The following is a 22,896-nucleotide window of genomic DNA, read 5'->3' on the forward strand; positions in this document are numbered from 1 at the left end:
AGTAAATCCAGGTCTGGAGTTTTCATATTTTTAATCACTGTACAGGAAGTGCCAATGTCAGATGTTCTCAAAATGAGTTGTGGGTGTGTGCATGTTCTTAATTCATTTAAAATACCCCTAAAGTATCTCTTAAAATTATGGAAAAGTTGTGCTTAATAAAATGATTTGGTTCTTCTTCTTCTTTTTTTTTTTTAAGATTTTATTTATTCATGAGAGAGAGAGAGAGAGAGAGAGAGAGAGAGAGAGGGGCAGAGGGAGAAGCAGGCTCCATGCAGGGAGCCTGATGCAGGACTTGATCCTGGGACTCCCAGATCACACCCTGGGCTGAAGGCAGGTGCTAAACCGCTGAGCCACCCAGGGATCCCAAATGGTTTGGTTCTGAGACATTGTTCCTCCCATTTGTGTGCACTAAGCACAAGACTTAAAGCCTTGACCGGAATCTAAGGCTGTGTCTATATACATAGCAGCAGGCATTAGCCTTCTTAGTAGAAAGCTAAATGCTGTCCAAGATCAGGCCCTGAATCAGTAGCAGCATGCATTATTGAAATCATCCTTTTTATTTTCCCACAGAGTGGATGATCCTGGATTAAGATGGTAATAGTTGAGCATAGAACATTATATTAAAAAAAAGTTAATTAAAGTGGTTGGTTTTTCTCTACTATAATCATTTCTTTATTTGGTATCTGATGGAAAAACTCCGTTTTCCTTTTCAGTTACTTTATTTCATAGCATCATTATCTAATTTATTATATAATTATACTGTGAATCTAAGAGTTTTGGAAAGCAGAGCTCATATATGAAAATGAAAATTTTTATTTTTAAAGTGGAAATATTATTTTTACTTACTATAATTTTTTTTTTTTAACATGGACTTAACTTGTAAAAGCCCAGGTTCTGAAGTACTAGTGAAGTGTGAGGGAGAAAGTGAAAATCATTCCTATAAAGTCCACCTTGACGGAACCCTTGTTTTGTTGGTATCTACCAGACTACTTCTGTGTATATTAATGTCTGTACATACATACACATAAACGTTAAATTTCTTTGTATATTGAAATACATATTAATGTGAGATCATATTCTATAACCTGTTTTTGTTGCTTAATCCATTAGTGACATCCTCTGTTGTTGATACATGTAGATCTAGCTCATGCTTTCTAACAGCCATGAAGGATTCTGTTGTAGGGATATTTCGTAGTTTATTTAGTCTGGTTCCTATTGAGAGATTTTAAAGTTTTTTGAATTTTTTTCTCAATTATTTACAGTGCTGCAGAGTGGTGCAATGAACATTCTTGAATATCTGTCATCATGCACTTCATTAGTTCTTTCCTTAGACAGTGGTTTTTGAGTTTTGCTCTCATAATTGCCTCGAGAGCTGTACTAGATTGTCTACAGGGTTCTGGAATGGTTTATGAGATGTGACTAGGCCATCATTGTCCTCATTGTCCTAGAATTTTGATTAAATACAGTGGTTCCTCTTCAAGGGGAATAAAAAGGCAAACATGATGAATATGTAGTAAATAATACCAAAATAGTAAATCTTTGCGTTTGAAGCCTTAAGTAGCTTTCATTTAGCCTTGAATTGAGAATAGTTTTAGTTATTTTTTCTCTATTATTTCATTTTGCCTTACAAAGATGATGGTGAAGTATATACAAACAAGTGTGATTATCATTAACATGATTGTAGCAAACCGTTGTTTTACTTCAATAGTAAATGATTTAAATAACCCTTTTTTTGTGGGGATTGGGGTGGGTGTTTGTCTTCCATGTAGTTTATATCCTGGAACCTGGAGATGCTCCTTTGTTACAGCAACCACTACAGACATCCAAATCTGGTATTCAACAAATAATTGAGTGCTTTCGATCAGGTATGAATGTTTTAGGATATTTTTCAATCTTCACATAGTAGTTAGAAACTACCTAGCAATCCTTAGAATTAATTTTTTGAAAATTTAAAAATGTATACTTTGGTTTTATAGAATACTATTAATTGTCATATTTTTAGAAAGTGGATGAATAAATATTGACTTGATCTAGATTCTTTTTCAGTACTATATTTTATATATTAATACAGAGATAAGCTTAGTATGGTTTAAAGAAGTATATATGGTATTTTTATTGGTAATGTGCCTCTTCTTAACAATTTATTGTTATTTTTTGGCATATTCTTTGTAAATCCTCAAAGGGCAGTCGTAAATTATACTGGGTCTTTATAAGTATTGGCAGGGTAGATTATTTATTCAGAAAGTCTGAGATTGTTCTAGATTAATTACTTTATCATCTCTGTTTATGTGACTCACCTTCTTTCTCCTGCCTAACCCTGGAGTTTCAACATCTTTGATAGAGCACAAGACAGGAAAAATACTTACTCCAGCTCTGGTCTCTTTGGATACATTTGTTTGGCTTTTCTTTCTATATTAGATTATTATAATAATTGTATATATAATAAATGGATTTGTGCGATTGCAATCCAGTGCTTTAAAGTAGGTGTTGCTTACTGCATATACATGACTGAGAACTGTTAGAACTCCTGTGTTATCAGTGAGATCTTAGGTTTTTGTGTTTCTTATGATCCACTTCACCTTTTGTTGATTTGGCTTCACTGACATTACAAACTATTGGTTAGATATAAATAAGCAGATACACATAATTGATGGGACACCTAAGTGACAGAAATTTAAAGGATTGGAGTATCTTTTATTCTAACACTCACTATTTTAATGAAAAATTTCTGAGATTTAGAGGGAAAGATAATTTATATATAACCACTTGTTTTGTATTGATAAATGCTTTGAGGTGCTTGTTTTTAAGTCATTGTAAAGAGAAATAGTATATATTTGCTTTATTTTAGGATCTAAGAAAAAGATTACTCCTTAATCAAAAATAAAAATTTTTAAATTTCTGACTCAAATCTATTTCTCCTATTTTTAAATCTATAGTCCTCATGGCATTGCTTTTATATGTATATGTTTAAGTAGGTATCGAGTGTATATCCAAGCCTTGCTCATGTTGAATGGAGGTGCAGCCTATTTGGGTGTTTCTTGATCTTTTTACTTTTTTGTTGTTGTTGTTCGTTTTACTTTTGTAGTTGCCCTTCATTAACAGAAGTAACTGATTAGTCAGATTTTCCTATGGTAAATATAATTAAAATTTTACTTATTAGGGGAAGTATTTATAATATATTTCTGGCATAACAAAAGAATGGTTAGTTTCTGGTCATAGTGAGAGTTTCTTTTAGCTACTTTTAGTAGAGATATAATTCTTTTTCTTTCTCATGGAAATGAAGGTAATAGCTTTTCACATTTAGTTGTGTTCTTGCTGTAGGTTTCTTTTCTTCTTTCTTTCTTTCTCTTTTTTTTTAGTGAGGGAGAGGGGGGCCAGTGGGGCAGAGGGAGGGGAAGAGAGAATCTTGAACAGGCTCCACAACCAGCATGAAGGCGGATGTGGGGCTCGATCTCACAACCCTGAGATCGTGACCTGAGCTGAAAGAGTCAGACACTTAACTGATTAAGCCACCCAGGTACCCATATAGGTTTCTTTTTTAAAATCCAAAATTTAGAATTAATAAGATTATTTTATGCTACTATAATTTATTATTGTTTTTTGATTAAGAAGTTAGAATTGGTTCATTCATAAATGCTTTGTGTTAGAAAATCTATCTTTTGAGAAGATCCTGTTCTCAAAATTTGTGTTTAGAAGATGAATATTTAGAAATGAAATTATTTTCCTTTTGCTCTGTGGTCATGTCTGTTTTCTGTATTTGCTATTTCTTTACAATTTAAACTAAAGAAAAGGGTCTGTGAAATGAGTGAAATGTTCTCTTTTAAATGTCCCAGCAAATTGGCCTTCTGAGTTCTGTTTTATTTGGGCAAATTCTGAAAATACTATAAATTTGATTATAAGTACCCAGTAATTTAAATTAGAAGTGATGTAGAAATATGCTTAACAGTATAAAGAAACTAATTTTGGACTTAGAAAAAAGAATTCATTTACTTTGTTAATACGTCTCAGAAGTAAGCAATTTTAATTTCCTCATGATCATAATCTTCTGTGTATCTGTATAATCTAAAGTTTGCTAAGGTGTAGCTCTTTAGCACTGAAGTAGCCAAGCCCTGGCTGATTTGAAACTGGGAGAATAGCATGGAAGTTTGGGCCACTTGGGAATGAAGATCCATTCTCAATCCCTGAGTTCCTCCTGGTCCCATTCTACTCCCAACCACGTCTTCAGCCACTCATTTCTCTCTAGGCTCTATCCATTATAGCTGGGTCACACACGTTGCTTTTAAAGAACTATCTGAAGTCTAAGTCCATGCTTTTGCTCTTGTTAATGTATAGAGGCTGTCAGGTGGGGCATTAGTAATGTGTTAGGATATCTGGCTGAATCTTTAAGCTCAGTTGTCTTCAGCTACTGTATCATCTCTTAAGTGACTCACCTTCTCCTGTGTACACTGAGCTGTATAGAACCTGGTATTCATTCCTGCCCAAGCTGGAAATTCATAAAAGGCTAAGGAAGGGGTTAACTCGTTTTTTAGGTCTATCGGCCCCACGTGTACTGTACTGACTACATGATCAGTTTTGACTCGTTCTCTTTGCCTCACACTTCAGTTTTTGCTTTAGACTATTTTTCTGGTTTTAAATTACAAATCTTTCTTGACCTCTGATATCTTTTTATTTCTGGCTGCTTCACTTGTAAATTAATTTGAACAGATTTTTCTTTTTGGAATTAAGTAATATTCCTGTGTTGGAATAAATAATATTACTGGATTAAGTCATAAGTGCCTGTGGCTTAAAAAAAAAAAAAGAATAAAAGGACAGATAAAAATACAAAAAAAGGCTCTTTGCTCAGGTAACCACTGCTACATTGTTTGTGTGTCTTCTCCCGGAGACCCTCTATACATATGCAAACATGTCTCCCTTGCTTTTTCTCCCAGTATATATGGTAGCTGACTCCACACTGTTACGTATTTTTGCTTTATTAACAGTACATTTCTCTGTTGTTTGACCTCTGTCCATAGATATGTCATTTTTTTTAGAAGGCTGCCTATTTTGTTTGCTCCAACTTACAGATTTTATACTCTGAAATCCCTGATGGTTGGATGACTTTGACACAAGCTGTTTGTTCTGAATCCCTGGCTTCTAGTGCTATCTTGACTGGGCTCTGCCTTTTGCTAGAGTGCTGCCTTAGTTCTTCTAGGATCACCTCTGACTTGGTGTCTTCAAATTTCCCTCCTTTCTATCAATACTTTTATTTTAGCTTCCTTTCTTCCTGACTTCTCTCCCCAAACTGAAACAGAAATTTAAGTAACAATAACAAAAAAGATGTACTTCCATGAGACATTTATTAAAATTGATTTAATTGAGCTTAATATTCTTTCTTAGTTTCTTAGTCTTCTAGTAGAGGCAAAGGAGCTATTGAATTCCCTAAGGTTAGAAACAGAAAAATAGGGAGTAAAGGATAATTATTTAGTCTGGTATTCAAAACTAGTCTTTCATATGAAGTTGACCATTTTTTTTGAATCCTTTAAGCATATAATATTGTAAAATATATATATATATCATAGAAAAAAGATTCTGTCTGTAGAATATATTACTACTGTGTACAAGGAAGGGCATCTTTTCTGAATAGTAGGGAGGAGTAAATTGTAGTGAAAAATGAGAATTAGCTTTGTGTGGTATTTGCTATTGTCATTATCATCTTAGGTTTGGTCATTTAACCTAAAAGTTTTTGTTTCATTTTGGTTTTGTACTGTGTAAAGCAACATTACCTGAATTTAGTTTATAAGCTGTGACTGGATGGCAATGCCTCAGTCCTGAGTCTGCAAACAAAAACTTGGGATGGAAGTGTGATTTGTCAGAGATACATAAAAGAGTGCCATATGATATGAATTTTGTTTTTGGTTATATAACAATTGCAGGAAATTTAAGATCATATTAGATATATTTTGGATGAATTAAGACAGGTAGATTTATTTGTTTGATTTGTTCTTACATTCTTCAAAGCATGCAATCTGAGGCTGTGTTCCTAGAAGAGCATTTATATATATATATAATATATATAATATTAATATTTTAAAAATATATATATATTAAAGATTTTATTTATTTGTTCATGAGAGACAACAGAGAGAGAGAGAGAGAGAGAGGGAGAGGCAGAGACACAGGCAGAGGGAAAAGCAGGCTCCACGAAGGAAGCCCGAAGTGGGCCTCAATCCCGGGTCTCCAGGATCACGCCCTGGGCTGAAAGTGACGCTAAACAACTGAGCCACCTGGGCTGCCCACAGACATTTTTATTAGTCTGAGAGTTTCTTAAGGGCACAGATCAGATCCTTCACTTTCATGTTTCCAGTGATTAGCATTGTAGCCTCATACTTAAGAGGTGTTCAGTAAATGTTTGTAAGACTAAAAGATAAACCAAGTAGGCACTATAATGATTTTATTCTGCTTAATAACCTTATTGTAGTATGTGGCAATGTTCCATACTTAACCTAGTAATTTTTTTTTGTTAAACCAACTCTTGCAGGTGGTGGTTTTAAGATGATAATTTAAATTTTCTTAAGTTTTCCCTACTTTATACCTTTAGGAACTTTTGATAAGGAATGATCAATTAAAAATTTTCTTCATATACTGACCTTGGAAATTAGTTTTGACAGGAATTACAGATTTGCTTGCAATGTTGAGATGATGCTATGCTTAAATAGTTAAACTAAAAAAGATTGAGCTTCACATGTGAATCATCATAAAGCAAGCAGTTATACTGTTTAAAAATCATTACCGCTACAACTTAGAATGGTCATTGACCAACATATCTATATATTAAGGGGAAAAAAAGAAAGCTTATCTTTGGCACAGAAGAGTTAGAATTAATATCACATTAGATAAAGTGACTGCTATCCACCATAATGTAAAACTGAATATTCATTCCTTTTGGAAAAAATCTTGTAAACATTTTTCTCAGTATATACGGTGTATTTGATATTAAGGAATAGCACATGACGAAACTCTTGATGAGGTTTAAGTAATATTCACTGTGCACCTATTAGGAGAATCTGAAATATTCACTAAATTAGTTGATTTTTAGGCATCAAAAGCCTTATTACCCTTTGGAGGACTGGGTTTTTCATTTGGAAAGATACTGATTAATGATCTGTATAATCGGTAAATAGTGACTCTTAAGATAGTTTTAAAACCTATGGCAAGAAAAAGTTATTAATATAGGAAAAGGAATAATTAGGAGTAAGATAGTCTCTTTCAGGATCAAGAGTAGTGGAAGAACTTTATGTTGCTGTCTAGATTGACTATGTCTGTTGTCTCAGTGACAAAGTTTTAGCTGTTGACAGAGGCAGTTGATTGGCCATATCTAGTTGTTACTGAGCAAAGCAGTCACAAAATGGTAGCTGATGAGACCATTATGACCAAAGCGATTATGACCACATGTGAAAAACAACAAAACCTTAAAATGCAACTAAAACTGACTTAGGGAAAAACTTCTGTATTTATGGAATGGGCAACATCTTTTTTTTTTCTCATTCATAAAATGTGTAAGTTGAATTACAAAATCTTTGAGGTCTCTTTTTTGACTTTCCAGTCAACTTTATTTAGACTAAAAAAAAAAAAATCTGATTTATAGAGAGGGTTTCTTTAAACATAGAGCTCTTCAATATGTCATTTAACAAACGTCAATCAGGCATCATCTTGAGGGCATCATCTTCTAATGCTTGTGTGAGCATTAAAGGTGTCTTTGTCCTTTTTAGAGCTTCCAGTTTAATGAGAGTACAGAAAATTAATTCCAAGACAGTGGGATATTAGTACCGATGTATAGGGTGCTGTGAGAGTTGGGGAGAAAAATTCGTAACAAAAACCAGGAATCAGTAAGGCTTCCTGGAAGAAGTGACATCTAACCTGGAGTTTGAATCATTACTAGAAGTGAGCCAGACGAGAAGAAGGAGGAAGTAGGAGATTGTTATAGGTAGGGAGAAAAAAAACATAGTTTTAGTAAAGGCCTGAAAAGTGAGAGAGAGAGACAATTTGGTGAACCCGTGGCTTTGATAGAAATTTGATGTACCAGCATCAACACAATTGTGCCTTGTATGTGTGAGTAGGTGGGGTCCAATGGGGGTGGGATTTGTGAATGATAATTAAGATTGATTAGTTAAGGTTAGAGTCTTTTTTTTTTAGGGGGATGCTTTTGGAAACAAATATACACTCTACTGAATATAACTAGCTGTATAGCTAGGACTAAACAAGATTACCTCTTTCTATATAGATTTTTTTAAATTTTTAAATTAATTAGTTTTTATGGTTGAGAGAACTTGGTAGACAAAGTGAGATCTCTGATTTAGGGATGCAGTCTTATATTTTTACCAGTAACTATTTTTTATGCATAACTTCATACTCTCTATTTAAATCTTCAATTGAGTTCTTAAGTTAAACCTAGTTCATCTTGTTCCTCTTCAATCCTTTTTACTGTCTTTACAGGCAGAATTGAATCTTTAGTGTTAGTCTAGCAGGTATTTCAATTTAGAATAGAGTGTGCAAAATTTCCTGTTTTCTTCTTACTAGTACTATACTTAACGATACTTTTTAGGATATGTTAGAGAGGTTTATCTAAAATATTTTTATCATCAGTCTACCTTCTTTCATGGTTTGCCCACTTCGGAGGTTAATTATGAAGTAAATATGTTAGCAGTCTGTTGGCAGTATATTTTGCAATGTGAAATGGACTTAAAAAGTGTGTGTGTGTATGAATTTACTTTTATATAAAGAAGAGTACTCAAGCTGTCCTCTGAATCTTTTTAAATTTATGTTTTCTGATTTTGTGGTAATACAGTTTGGTTTAGTACAGTAAACATTGATTTGTATTTGAGAAATGGTGGAAATGATTTCATTATATTTATTTTTTTCCCAGTGGAAACCCAGATGTGTAATTTAATTTTTTCTGGGATTTAGGTTCATATCTTCTTTCATGATTCTCTAAGATAGATTTGCTCTGGTTTGTTCATTTTACGAGATGGATAGTATAGTGAGTTTACTCTTTAGTAGTCCCAGAGGTTAACAGAGTGTCAAGTACTTGTGGAATGATGGAACACTGCACCTAGATAGTTTTTTTTCAGGACACTTTTGTTTTTCCTCTTTAAGTCAATATTATTACCATCTTTTTTGAGGAAATTAAAGGCTAATTAATTAGTAAAGCATGGCAGATCAATTTTACCAACTTATCTGTGGCAAAAACCTATAGGAAATAATGACAAAAGATCTTCTATTTGTGTTTTATTCCTGATAGATGTTTTTATTTTAAAGATTGGATGCTCATTGCTGTTTATTTTTTTCCTGCCTTTTGATCTTCTGTCATAATGCTTAGATTGCCTCTATCAGTGGCATTTCTTCAACTAGTCTTTATTGAGTATCGCTAGAACTGAATACTTTGTAGTTGTAAGTAAGACAGGTTTGGTCTTGGCTGTTTTGGAGTTTATAATTTAGTGGGAAAGACAGGCTTTAAATTAAACTAAACCATCAATATTTAATTAATTGCACTTGGAGTGTGTTTTTGAGGGAGAAAGGCTTTGAATAAATTTACAGTGGTATCAGGAGACCTAAGCGAAATTCAGATTATGGATAAAGATTACTCTCAGACTCAATGGCCATAATCCCATTTTGGCCCCAAACCTAAAGTAGTTTGAACTGAGTTTAAAAAGCAAAGTCACAGACAATCTTTCTTTAAGGAATCAGGGGAAAATGTATTATAGAACTCCATGTTCACATCTTAATGCAGAAGGGAGCTAAAGGAACCAGCCAGAAACTTTGGCAAGGGGGGGGGGGCATGTTTAATTCTTCTTTCTCATTCCAGATCTGTTGAATCAGAATCTCTAGGGGTGGGTAATGTACATCTTTATTGCCTGGTTGTTGTGATGATTAGCCAGATGTTGGAACCACTATTGGGATATCCTAAGAATTGATAGGCTGCTGAATTAGAAAAAGAATATCAATTTTAGCTGTCACAATATCCAGATGATGATAGAATCTTACTTAGAATTTGTTTATAACTTAGTTCTGAATACACTGTGGTGGAAATTGGCAATGCCTGTATTTTGTTTTCAAAGAGTAATTGCACTTTGGATTGTCAACTGTGGTTGCCCAGTTTAAAAATGCATATTAAAGTTACCCTTTGTGTTAAGTTTTATTTTCTTTTTTCCTTCAGGAACTAAACAGCTTAAGCACATTTTATTAAAAGACGTGGACACTATTTTTGAATGTAAATTATGCCGCAGTCTCTTCAGAGGATTACCAAATTTGATTACCCATAAAAAATTCTACTGCCCACCAAGTCTCCAGATGGATGACAGTAAGTTTTATTCATATATTCGGTTATGCATTTTACAGTATTCTTTTACTCTAGCTGTATGTTTGTGTTAAAATGGTATCAATAATTTAATGGAATAAAATTATAATACTCGACTTAATATTATATATTCATTTTCTTAGGTACTTTTATGATAGTACTTTTTACCTGGGTTTTTCTAAAGATACATGAGGTTAGGTTTAGAAATATATTTATGTTAAAATGTTGGATATTGCTTTTGAATGTTTATATGGACATAAAACATTAGGTTTCCTGGATAGTTTATATTCAGGATTTTTCTAAGTTAAAAATCTCAGTGCTTAAAGGGGGTATTGGTTGGTATTTTTCATTTTTGCTTCTTTAACAGCTTGATACATAGGACTGATAATTTACTAAGATTACCCTTAAGTAAATTAGAAGGAGAGAAAGAATGAGTAAATGAGTTGATTTCTTACGGATGGTGAAGAGCATTAAAAAATATTAATCTACTTTTTTCCGGGTCTGGATTTGAAGATCCGTTTTATTCTCTGTGAAATTTATTTATAGATCAATCATTTTTATCAGAAATTAGATGGTATTATAGACCAACTTGAGATCTGAAGTAGCTAATTTGATGAAGGCAGGTTGTAGGCTAATTCGGTCTTTGTGGAACTGAATGTTTGTTTGATTAAGTGTATTGCCCCTGTATGCTTAAGTTAGTAGTATATATAATGGTATTACTTTCTTGCTTTAAGGAAATGATATAAATTCCTTAAAATATTTTAATAAGTAATAGGTTACTTTCATTATTTCTTGTTCAGGGGTTTAACTCTTTGTGGACTTACAGCTTATAGAATTTATTTCGTCAGTTTGATACTGTAGTTGCATGGTGGAGTTTGTGCACTTTTCAATTTAACTTTTTTGGGATGGGAATGAAATGAAAACTCCAAATATCAAAAGTACAACTTAATTACTAGCATGCAGCTGATTTTAAAGTATATTATAGGATATATATATATATATATATATATATATATATATATGTAGTTAAAATAAAAATTTCATATTTGGGAATTTTTCCTGCTACTGTTAGATCTTGGTATACTTGTTTTTATCATTGAGATATAAATGAAAAGGCTGTCTGTAGGGATTAGTTTCAAATTTGACCTTTTAATAATTAAAGTACCGGTAGAAAATTAGTTATATTCCTGATAGTTATTCTTTTTTTCAGTGTAGAATTGACTTTTAGAAATATAAATAAATGGATTTGTTGACTTATTGTGCACTTTTCTGGCAATACTCATTCTAGAAATGCTCCTGTGAAAGTGTTATCCCTCTTACAGACACTACTTTATCCCTTTTAAGTGGAAAGATTACTAGAAGAGCAATAATGAATCATTTCTTGTATTCTAAATAGATAACAGGTTTGATGCTGTATTTGTAGCTAGATTTTACAATTGAATGTGGAAACATAACTAGCGTTTGATAACTCTGTTAAAGTAAGAATACTTGGTTGCCTTAACAGGATGTAATTATTGTACAATTAAATAAAACTAGCTCTGTTTTTGGCATAAATCTATAGGTTTTAATCACTTACTTGAATGGGATTGTGTCATGTTAAGAAGAACTGTAATAGGACTGCATTTAGCAAATATGTCTCTACATGTCATTCTTATTTATATCCTACAAATCTTTCTTTTTCATTTCTGTAAAATCTTTAAGTGTCCCTCTATACAGGTAGACTGCATTATTATGGATTATGTTAATATGAATGCTGTTATGTTTTCTAAAAAAAGAAGCATTTTTATATATAATAGTACATTCTTTGTTGTTTTATCTGTATTGGGTTATGAGAACTTTGATTTATTTGCCTTTGCTAGCTTGAAAAGTTTAGACTAAAGATTTGAAGTACTGTTGTAATTATTTAGCACTCTCATGTGCTTATATATTTTGTATTAAGGACACTTAGAAGTAGAAGTAGCTCTTCAGATTGCATTTATTCCTTAACATTTGTGTACCATGATGAGATTTTAAATCAATTTTAGTTCAATTCTAGTTTTAAAATATGGAAAAGTAGATAATGTTCTTATAAAAAGAAATACAAACCAGTGATATAATAAATTTTAAGATAGAGGTTTATAATAGATTTTTAAATATTACAGAGCTAGAGCAGGCTAATTATTTCAGATTAAAATGTTGTTTTTTCCTTAACAGACCTTCCTGATGTAAATGATAAACAAAGCCAAGCCATAAACGATCTCCTAGAAGCCATATATCCAAGTGTGGACAAACGAGAATATATTATTAAGCTAGAACCCATAGAAACTAATCAAAATGCAGTGTTTCAGTATATTTCAAGGACTGATAATCCTACTGAAGTCACAGAGTCAAGCAGTACTCCTGAACAAACCGAAGTTCAAATACAGGAAACTAGCACTGAACAGTCTAAAACAGTACCAGTTACAGATACAGAGGTGGAAACTGTAGAGCCCCCTCCTGTTGAGATTGTTGCAGATGAAGTTGCACCTCCATCTGATGAGCAACCTCAGGAATCACAGGCTGACTTGGAAACTTCTGACAATTCTGATTTTGGTCACCAGTTGATATGTTGTCTTTGTAGAAAAGAATTCAATTCCAGACGAGGTGTTCGTCGTCATATTCGAAAAGTACATAAGAAAAAGATGGAAGAACTAAAAAAGTACATTGAAACGCGAAAGAATCCAAACCAGTCCTCCAAAGGACGCAGTAAGAATGTTCTAGTTCCAATAAGTAGGAGTTGTCCAGTATGTTGTAAATCATTTGCTACAAAAGCGAATGTAAGGAGGCATTTTGATGAAGTTCATAGAGGACTAAGGAGGGATTCAATTACTCCTGATATAGCAACAAAGCCTGGGCAACCTTTGTTCCTGGATTCTGTTTCTCCTAAAAAATCTTTTAAGACTCGAAAACAAAAGTCGTCTTCAAAGGCTGAATACAATTTAACTGCATGCAAATGCCTCCTTTGCAAGAGGAAATATAGTTCACAAATAATGCTTAAAAGACATATGCAAATTGTCCACAAGATAACTCTTTCTGGAACAAACTCTAAAAGAGAGAAAGGCCCTAATAATACTGCCAGCAGTTCAGAAATAAAAGTTAAAGTTGAACCAGCAGATTCTGTAGAATCTTCACCCCCTTCCATTACCCATTCTCCACAGAATGAATTAAAGGGAACAAATCATTCAAATGAAAAAAAGAACACACCGGCAGCACAGAAAAATAAAGTTAAACAAGACTCGGAAAGCCCTAAATCAACTAGTCCGTCTGCTGCAGGTGGCCAGCAAAAAACCAGGAAACCAAAACTTTCAGCTGGCTTTGACTTTAAGCAACTTTACTGTAAACTTTGTAAACGTCAGTTTACTTCCAAACAGAACTTGACTAAACACATTGAGTTGCACACAGATGGGAATAACATTTATGTTAAATTCTACAAGTGTCCTCTTTGCACTTATGAAACTCGTCGGAAGCGCGATGTGATACGACATATAACTGTGGTTCATAAAAAGTCATCCCGCTATCTTGGGAAAATAACAGCCAGTTTAGAGATCAGAGCTATAAAGAAGCCCATTGATTTTGTTCTAAATAAAGTGGCAAAAAGAGGCCCTTCGAGGGATGAGGCAAAACATAGTGATTCAAAACATGATGGCACTTCTAACTCTCCTAGTAAAAAGTATGAAGTAGCTGACGTTGGTATTGAAGTAAAAGTCACAAAAAACTTTTCTCTTCACAGATGCAATAAATGTGGAAAGGCATTTGCCAAAAAGACTTATCTTGAACATCATAAGAAAACTCATAAGGCAAATGCTTCCAATTCACCTGAAGGAAACAAAACCAAAGGCCGAAGTACAAGATCTAAGGCTCTTGTCTGGTGAGGAACAGTTACAGAGTTTTGCTTTTTTCCCCCCATCGAACTAAAAAAATCATTTGACCATAATTTATAGCCAGTTCCATTTTAACACATTTGCTTCCATATAACTTATGGCAATGGGAACTGCAAGAGTAATGTGCATATTGCCTTTACCTCTTCAGTGACCTTTATTCCAGTGGCTTGGGAACAAAAGTTAACTTCAGAACTTATCTTCCACAGGACAATGCAATATAGTTATAGGTAGATGGCACAGGGTCAGTGCTTTCCTCAATGTTGTAAAATACATACATTTATATTGGCTTATGTTTACAATAGAAGTCTTCTGTTTAACTAACTTTGCACAGGTTTAATTTGATTTAGTGACTTAGTCTACTAATTAATACATTGTAGGAAAAGTTAAATATATTAGAATGAATTTGTGAAGGCGATAATTATAGGAAAAAAGTCTTTTGAGGCACTGTAATTATTGTAAAAATTAATCTGTGACGGCTAAATAAAGTGCTGCACTCAGAAAAAAAAAATCCCCAAATTGAATTTAGAACAATTAGCATTTGTTATTTACATTTAACATAGTGCTTCCAGTCAAAGGAGGAAACTTGATAGAAGTTTAGATTTTTTTTTTTTTTCCTTCTCCTTGGGAGTATGTATTAGTTACTGCTTTTAGTTTTGATATGTGGAAAAAGTGATTATTTAGATTCCAAATCTTATTTTTCCCTTTTTGTTTTAAATAGACTTTTTGTGATCATTTCAACATAGTTAATATTAACTAAGTAGGATTTTTTTTTTTTTCTTTGTGTGGTTGTGCATTATAAGAAAAGGAAAATCCCTATTGGGAAGAAAGAAAAAAATTTACTTTTTTAGAAGGTTTTGGGATAAATGTAGATTTTTAAAATGCAATATAAAAATGAGTAGACTCCCTATACTTGTTTTTGCAAGTCTCTCTATATTTTTAAAAGTTTACCTTCAGTATCTGTTTCCCTATATTAAGGCATTTAATATATTTAATTAGCATTGAATTAGTTTTGGAATCAGGTTCTAAAACAGTATACTGAGTTTGAATGTGGAGTAGGTTAAATGTTGTGGTTTGAGTATCACACATTTTTTTATTTGTGGAAACTTGAGATGAAACCATCCTTTAGAAGTCATTTACTGTTGTATAATTTTAAAAACAAAGTTTTATTGGTAAACTCAAAAGTGTTCATTTATTCCCATTTCTCCTCAGATAACTTCAAGTGATGTACGAAAAGGTTTGGAGTTCATTTTTGTGGAAAGACTTTAAATTGGTGTTAGAACCACTAAACGTCTTCAAATGGTACTATGAGAAAAAAAAAAAAGGAAAAACATTTTCATAAATATTCGACTGTAACTACTGTTTTCTGACTAAAATAATAACCATCTAACCACTTGTTTCTAAGGCACTGCCTCTCCCAGCACTTTCAAGTAGCTGTGACATTACATATTGTCATCACAGTCTATCAGCTAACCACCCTTGACCTTGTGCATTTGGTCTGCAGTTTTTACAAAAACATTGCAAATTTTGTTTTCCAAACAATTTGTTGATTAAAGTGATCAACATAATAAAATGCTTCTATAGCTAGAACAACCTGAAGAATATATATCACCACTGGTGATTTTTATTGATGAAAAGACTATATCGTAGTGATTTTAGTTTTGTTTCACTTTATTTGGCAAAATTTTCATCTGGGTTGTACAGATATATTTCCTAGTGAGTATATGTTAGGACCAAAAGAAATTAGTATCAACATATTATAAATATTTAGCCTACTAAATATTTGTAATTATTTTTACATTCATTTTTTTTCTAACTTGTTCTCCAGCACTTAAATGTTTGAGTTTCATTCTAAAATAATATACTACAGGAAAGTTCCAGTTCATTTTCATCCATGGATCATTACATTTTTTATTTGTAAACATCTGAAGTTTTTATGAAAATTAAACATTCCCCCTTTTTTTCTTTAAATTTTATACAAAGCACTTTAATAATAGATGCAACTTAATTTTCAGTTTCTTTTTTTTTTTAAGACCACACATTTACTAATGTTAGTATGAAGGTAGTAAATAGGTTACTGATATTTTATGGATGCAGACAATCCATGCACAACCACTTCTTACGATATTAGTTTATATCTTTAAATATTGCTAAAAAAGGAAGATGGGAGTGTAAACCCTGAATTTTTTTTCTCCCAGGTAAAATCTTAAAAGACTACTTTAGATGATATTTGATTCCTACTGTAAAATTTGGAAAATAATGAATTCTTGTCCATTTTTTTTGTAATCAAGATTTTAGGAAAAACAGAAGTACATCTATCTTTATGAAATATTGGGCAGGTTTTTGTGTATCAATATTTTGTACTTTTTAGGGAATATTTTATTTTTTAGTAATTTTTGTCAAATTATAATTTTAAAAGGTACAGCAGAGAATTTACCATGTTTTTATAGAGGTTCACACCTGTACTTAGGGACCCTGTCCATCTATATACTTTTGTATAAAATTTTAAAATGTTGAAGATCCACAAGGTCATAATAAAATGCTTCTATAGCTAGAAAAACATTTACCCTTCCCAGTGCTTTGCACTAAAATATACTGTGAAAGGAAACTAGAAAGACTGTAACTGTTGCTGGAAATGTTCTATATTGAATGTACATGCTCTTGTTGGAAAAATGTACTATATGTGATGGAAATAAACCAGACTCAAAGTTATTTCAGCTAAATGTGCTTCAACAAAGGTGCATTGGTTGAAACTTAAATGTTTTATCAAATTTAAGTTTATTCAGTGACTATGAGCAGCTACACTTGAATTATATACCCTGATAGTTTTATTTTTAAGAATTAGAGTGATAATTTCTCTTTAATTTAAAAACAGATTTACTTTTCCACATGTGGAAAACTTGTACTTATAGATCTAACTTTAATGATTAATAGCATAATATATTTAGGGAACTAAATGTGTAGGTGGTATTTCATTTATAAACCATCGTCATTAGTTGCACATTATTAAATCTGTATGTTTGACTTTTGCAAGGTGTTCTCTTTTATGCATTCTTACACACAAGACATATTCCAAAGATACTTTCCAGACTTAAGTATCTACAACCAGTGAAAAGATACGAGTATTCCTAAAAAGCTGGGGGTGGCTTTTTGCTACAGCCTCTCATCTGTATGTCAGCCTCTTGCTCTCTACTTTTTAAATACTATAGGGAAGAAAGAAAAATAGCCTGATGTTGGTGGAGGGGAGCCCAATTGTTGGAATTCCTTTATTGCAGCTCACCTATTTCTACAGGACTATTCCCAGTTTGTTTCCTCCATTAGCTCTAGGGCCACAGAGCAGAAATTTAGAAGGAGGAATTAAGGATTCCAAGGACTGCCAAAATAATACACAGCTGGATCATAGAGGAAAAAAATAACACTATGTCAGGATATGTCTGTCTAAATTAGAATTGCCTAGAGAGAGTTGGAATGTTTTATCATAGTAGACAAATTAATAGTTTATGGCAGATAGGAGTTGGAGGCTAAACTGGGACAAGTTTAGAAAGGTAGAATGAACAAGTAAGTTATTTGAAATTCTTTGTTCTTCATATTTCTTTCTGGTCTTCATCTTTACTTTTTGGTTTTATCTTGACTTGTGCTGTGTCTTCTCAGAGGGCTCAGGCTTGAGGCTCTTATGAGAAGAGTCCTAGGAAATTTGTGCCAGAAGCTTTTCTGCATGCAGGCTGTATAAGCAAATATTTATAGCACTTTTTGTTGTGGGGATAAGTAATTAAGTAGGTTAAGAGCCATCAGAAACTGCTTATCTGATATTAAAACCTATCTCTGGCTACAGATTTTATCTATGTTGCTGTTGTTTCATCAATTAAGAGTTTTCCTGTAGAATTCATCTCTTGTTTCCTGAGGTACCTTCCACAGCTAAGTGCAGTGGAAGAGGAGAAACAGTAAAAAGTATGGCTTGCATTTCAATTTCATAAGTTTGGATAGTGCAAGTGAGAGCTGAATGTGAGGTATGGCTGACACTGGGCAGGTGTTCATTAGAACATACAGATAGACCTTGTATGCATAATACCCATTTTTGCTGTTGTTTGTTCATGTTTCTGTTTTACCCACTCTTTCCTCCTGACTTTAGTAGGAAGAAAAGCTTCTTTTTGAAATACACACGCACACACACACATATTCTTGCAGAATATGTAAATTACTACCCATCCTTGATTTTTGGCCTACTTTTATGGATATGAGCTAAATTTTTGGTTAACGCAGATTGCTTGTATTATTGAAAAGTACCTTTTTTTTTTTTTAAGGAATGTGTATTTGTAATATTGCTTTATGATCTATAGGCTGTTCTACTCGGTTTGCTTTAAAGAGCCCATGGATGCAGTAGAAGGAATTTTGTGGTATTGCTATGGTTTTAGACTGTGGGTATGGACAGAGGAGTTTCTCCATAGGTGTTCTATCAAGAAGGTATGGAGATAGAGGGAGGCATGAGTGGTATCATTTCCTGTTGTGAAGTTGCGAAGGATCTTTCAAATAGCATGACCACTAGAAAAAGAAGTGCTTTTTAAACTTTAGAATTAGGTTTCCAGGTCCCCTGGAAATATTCTAGATCCTTACTTAGGAGTTTTAGAAGTTACCTTTATAATGGAATCCAAGGATTCCCAGGATTATGATTTAGCTCTCATTAGTTGATCAGAAGCTGAGCTCTAAGATACGTGCAGCATGATGTTGGCTGTTTTCTTCTGTACCCTGTGCTTTTCTTTCCTCCTCCTCTGACTTTTAAAAGCTAACAGAAACCTCAGGCTTGGAAAGGAGTAAGGATCAGCAATCTTAAGATTGGCTATTACTTGTTTGGTTTCTAAGACATTAGGTGCATGATAGAATGCTGAATAAAACATTTTTCACTTAAACTCACCTGCATTTATTTTGGCTTTTCTAACTTTCAAATTCATTCCTCCTCTCTTTTAGAATTGGTTTCTCTTCTGGTTAATTAACAGAGATCATTAGTATCAAGATAGCCAAAATGTTTTTTGAGAAGGTAAGAGGGTAGAAAGTTAGCTCATTTGTTCCTAAATCTTTATCACTCTAAATTCTGTTTATTGAGTTTATTATTTCTTTTTGAACTACTTTTTCTGCATGTATATTCACCACTACCACACCACAAGCAGAGGGGTACTTAATGAAGACCATAGTTGTGTCTGGTTGGGAAGATGCCCAAAGTTGGAAGTTCTATTGTTTGTGCCCACTCAGCAGAGTTTAATTTGCTTGATTGTGTATTTTTGAAGTCAGGGACTATGTCTTAATAATTTTGCTTAGTGTCTAGCACATTTTCATGTATATCCAGGCACTTTAAATAAAAACTTAATAATGATATTAAAGTAAGTGGTAGCCTTTTCCATCTCAGAATTGTGCTGTCATATACTTTGAGACTTTGGGTCTTAATTTCATGAACTTTTATACCTCCATATTGATTTTACTTACTTTAGAAAATGCTAAGTACTAAAATGAGAGTTTATGTTAATAAACAGAACTCTTAGTATTAGATAGTAATAATGAAAATTCATGGAGTTATTATGCCAAGCACTCTCCTAATCCTTTACATGCATAATGCCCCTCATCTACTAAGAAGATGCACTAGTAAAATCTGCCAATAAGAACTGTTACTTTATTATCTCTATTTTATAGAGTAGGAAGTTGAAGCTTAGAGAAGTTCAGTGATTTACTAAGTTCACATGGGTAGTAAATTCTAGAATTGAGACTTGACACTAGGTATGACTACAAAGCATGTGCTCTTAATTCATGTTGTATTTGCACATTTTACCATTTGCAAAGCACATTCACTACATTACCTTATTGGCAGCTTTATGTAATAATCTGGAGTTAAGTTAAATGGTGAAATTTTTGGATCCACAATTACTTCCTATGTGACTTTGTACAACTTAAACATTCTGTTCCCCAGTTACCTTACCTGTGAAATGGGGATAATATTTACCTCATAGGGTTCTGAGGATAAAATGAAAAGTACATGTGAAATATTTAGAATAGTGCTTGGCATGTTACATTAAGTGTTAGATATGGTTACTTAAGTGATTTTTATACCATTTTAAAATGTGTAATGTTTTTTATTGCCACTTGAAGTTTAGATTGAAAGAGATACATTAGAAGAGAGAACTTCATTGCTACACATCAGATTTTTTTTTTTTTTTTTTACACATCAGATTTTAAGTGCTGCTTTGTATCTAATTGGGACAATGAAGACACCTAATTATTTTTATTATTTTCTTCTGATCAGATATTACCAGTTTACTATTCTTAGATTTTTTTTATCTTGAAAAAGGTATTAGGTAGTTTTAAGCACATTCATTTTAAGTTCGGCTTTATTTTTATGGTTACTCCTCAGAATAACTCCTCTGTCTTAAAATTCTCACTAGTATCTGCCCCATCACACAAATATTTCATTTTTGGTCATGTGCAGAATATTGACATGGAACAAATGTTAACATAGCTGAAATGTTTCTATAAAGATTTTTTATTTATTCATCCGAGACCCACGGAGAGAGAGGCAAAGACACAGGCAGAGAGAGAAGTAGGCTTCTCACAGGGAGCTTGATGGGGTACTCGATCCTCGGACCCGGGATCATGCCCTGAGCCGAAGGCTCAACCACTGAGCTACCCAGGTGTCCCTGAAATGTTTCTATAAAACAAAAGTATATGTGCAGTACTATTTGAAAGAAAGCTTCAATTATGGAACGAGCGGATTCTTCAGGAAAGCACAATTTGGGCCAGGTCAGGAATTTCGTTGGTAAATGTGTCATGAAGAGATAAGAGGAAATGGTACTTTTTCAAGAGTCTTGCCACTGGTAGTAATTAGTGGCAGTACTCCAAATTTCAGTTGAGGCCCAAGTACTGTTAGATTATCTGCTAAAAGGGTTTACCCACGCACCTGACTGTTTTTGATTTTGCTTTTTTTAACAATAAGATAATAAAAATTTAATATTTAGGGACTTGTATAATTTGCAACATCAGAGAACCTTTGTCCCTAGGTTTGGATGAACCTTCATATTCTCAACTTCAGATCAAATGCTGGGCTTCCAACACCTGTGTTGTGTGGCTGCTTAGTGATTCTGATACTCAAATACCTGCGTCAGGTATCTGGAGCATATTCCTGTCACACAAAACACTGTAATGTTTAAGAAATAGAATGATATGCTTGAAAAAATAGCCAACCCAAATAAACCAAGCAAACCTTACTCTGAATGCTTGAACAATAATAACTTGCAACCTATCTGGGTGTCCTCGCTTTATATAATCTATCTGGTGTCCCTGCTTTATATAATCTCATAACACTTTGAGTACAAGAGTGTGTGATGATGTTATGTTGAAAGGAAAAGTTATTACACCAAAATGAACCCCAAGTGCATGGAACTGTTATTACAATTCAGGTTTTGAATATTGGTTTTTAATCTCTTCTATCTGTGGGATTATCTTGAAAATAAAGTAGCTCTGAGAAATGGAACTTTAGTCAGACTTCCTAAAAGCTGTGCAAAAGTATTTTTTAAGAAACTGAGACTCTTCCATAGACTAGTGCTTTGGTAGACCTGAACCCCAAAATACCTGTTGTGACTGGTAGCTTTTATTTTGGATGGAAAAGTAAAGCAAGGAATACTTTCTGTCTAAGAAAAATAGCGAAGCACTAAGAATCATTGTGTGCACAAATGATTGAATTATGTGAAAAAAATTTATACTTTCAGGGAAAGGAGTTTTATATAGTTTTCTTTAATTTTTGACATATAAGTTGTTAGAGACATTTTGTATAAGCTTCTGTAGGATAATGCCTACCTAGGTCATTTTCAAGCCTTTTGATCATTAGATATTTTTGGAATTCCTTGGAATTTAGTGTGCTAGGCATTTGTAGATGGTTGAGACTTTCTGACCTTCATTCTCCTTTCCTTTGAATGGGCAGGCTTTGAGGTGATAAGATAGGCTAATGGGACTGTAATAAAGATAGGTAAGAACATACTTAGTGAAATTTATGAGTAATTTTCAGTATATCCTCAAGTTAAACTTTTTTCAAAACATTTTCATATATTTCTAATTTGTCCTTTGCTTGGCCATCTTAACTAGTCAACTGTTGTTTCTTGTGATACGAGAGAATAAAATCACTCACTTGCCATAAAATTGGACACAAACTGGTTTTTGTGCACACGAGAGGAAGAGATGATGGTTTTGTTTCCTGTAGCTTGCTTGGATCTCTTTTTAATCTCTAAGTATACAATTGTAATGATAGGAATTACTAAATTTTAGGGTTTAAGATGCATCTTTGAAGGCCCTTTTTTCTAAAACAGTTAACTAGAGCTAAGTAACAGTGTCTTCAAATCACAAATGCTACAAGATGAAAGTTAAGACCCACAATGTTTGAATTGCTACACACCACCTAACTCCTTGTCATCTAATTGCAGGTGTGTGAGTGCACATGCACTCATAAAAATATTGTACTACACATTTTTTTTTGGTTGCAAGCATGACAGAATTTAGTTGGTCTGTAGCTAGTTATGAGAGGTTTATTAAATAGCTTACATGGAGAAATAAGGGAGAGCGAAGTGGCCAGATCTTATGTAAAAACTGGCTTCACCATCACCATATAGATTTCACCTAGGTGTTAATAGAAACTGG

At 33.2% G+C, this 22,896-nt stretch overlaps 1 protein-coding gene across 9 annotated transcripts in view; it reads left to right on the forward strand.

The window, feature by feature from the left end:
* ZNF800 (zinc finger protein 800) overlaps positions 1-22,896 on the forward strand; it is a 147,381-nt gene that overhangs the window by 105,801 nt on the left and 18,684 nt on the right. For 4 of the 9 annotated variants that reach the window (XM_049093383.1, XM_049093382.1, XM_049093388.1 and 1 more), the window contains exons 3-5: positions 1,770-1,865; positions 10,193-10,336; positions 12,527-14,219. In XM_049093383.1, the coding sequence (XP_048949340.1) occupies positions 1,770-1,865; positions 10,193-10,336; positions 12,527-14,219 (1,933 nt within the window). Of the gene's footprint in view, positions 1-1,769; positions 1,866-7,390; positions 7,536-10,192; positions 10,337-12,526; positions 14,220-15,441; positions 17,259-22,896 lie in introns of those variants that run through there. The other 5 variants (XM_049093387.1, XM_025471544.3, XM_049093385.1 and 2 more) reach the window with 3 other exon arrangements.

Source organism: Canis lupus, chromosome 14 (genome assembly GCF_003254725.2).
Source record: "Canis lupus dingo isolate Sandy chromosome 14, ASM325472v2, whole genome shotgun sequence".
NCBI classification, from domain to species: Eukaryota; Metazoa; Chordata; class Mammalia; order Carnivora; family Canidae; genus Canis; species Canis lupus.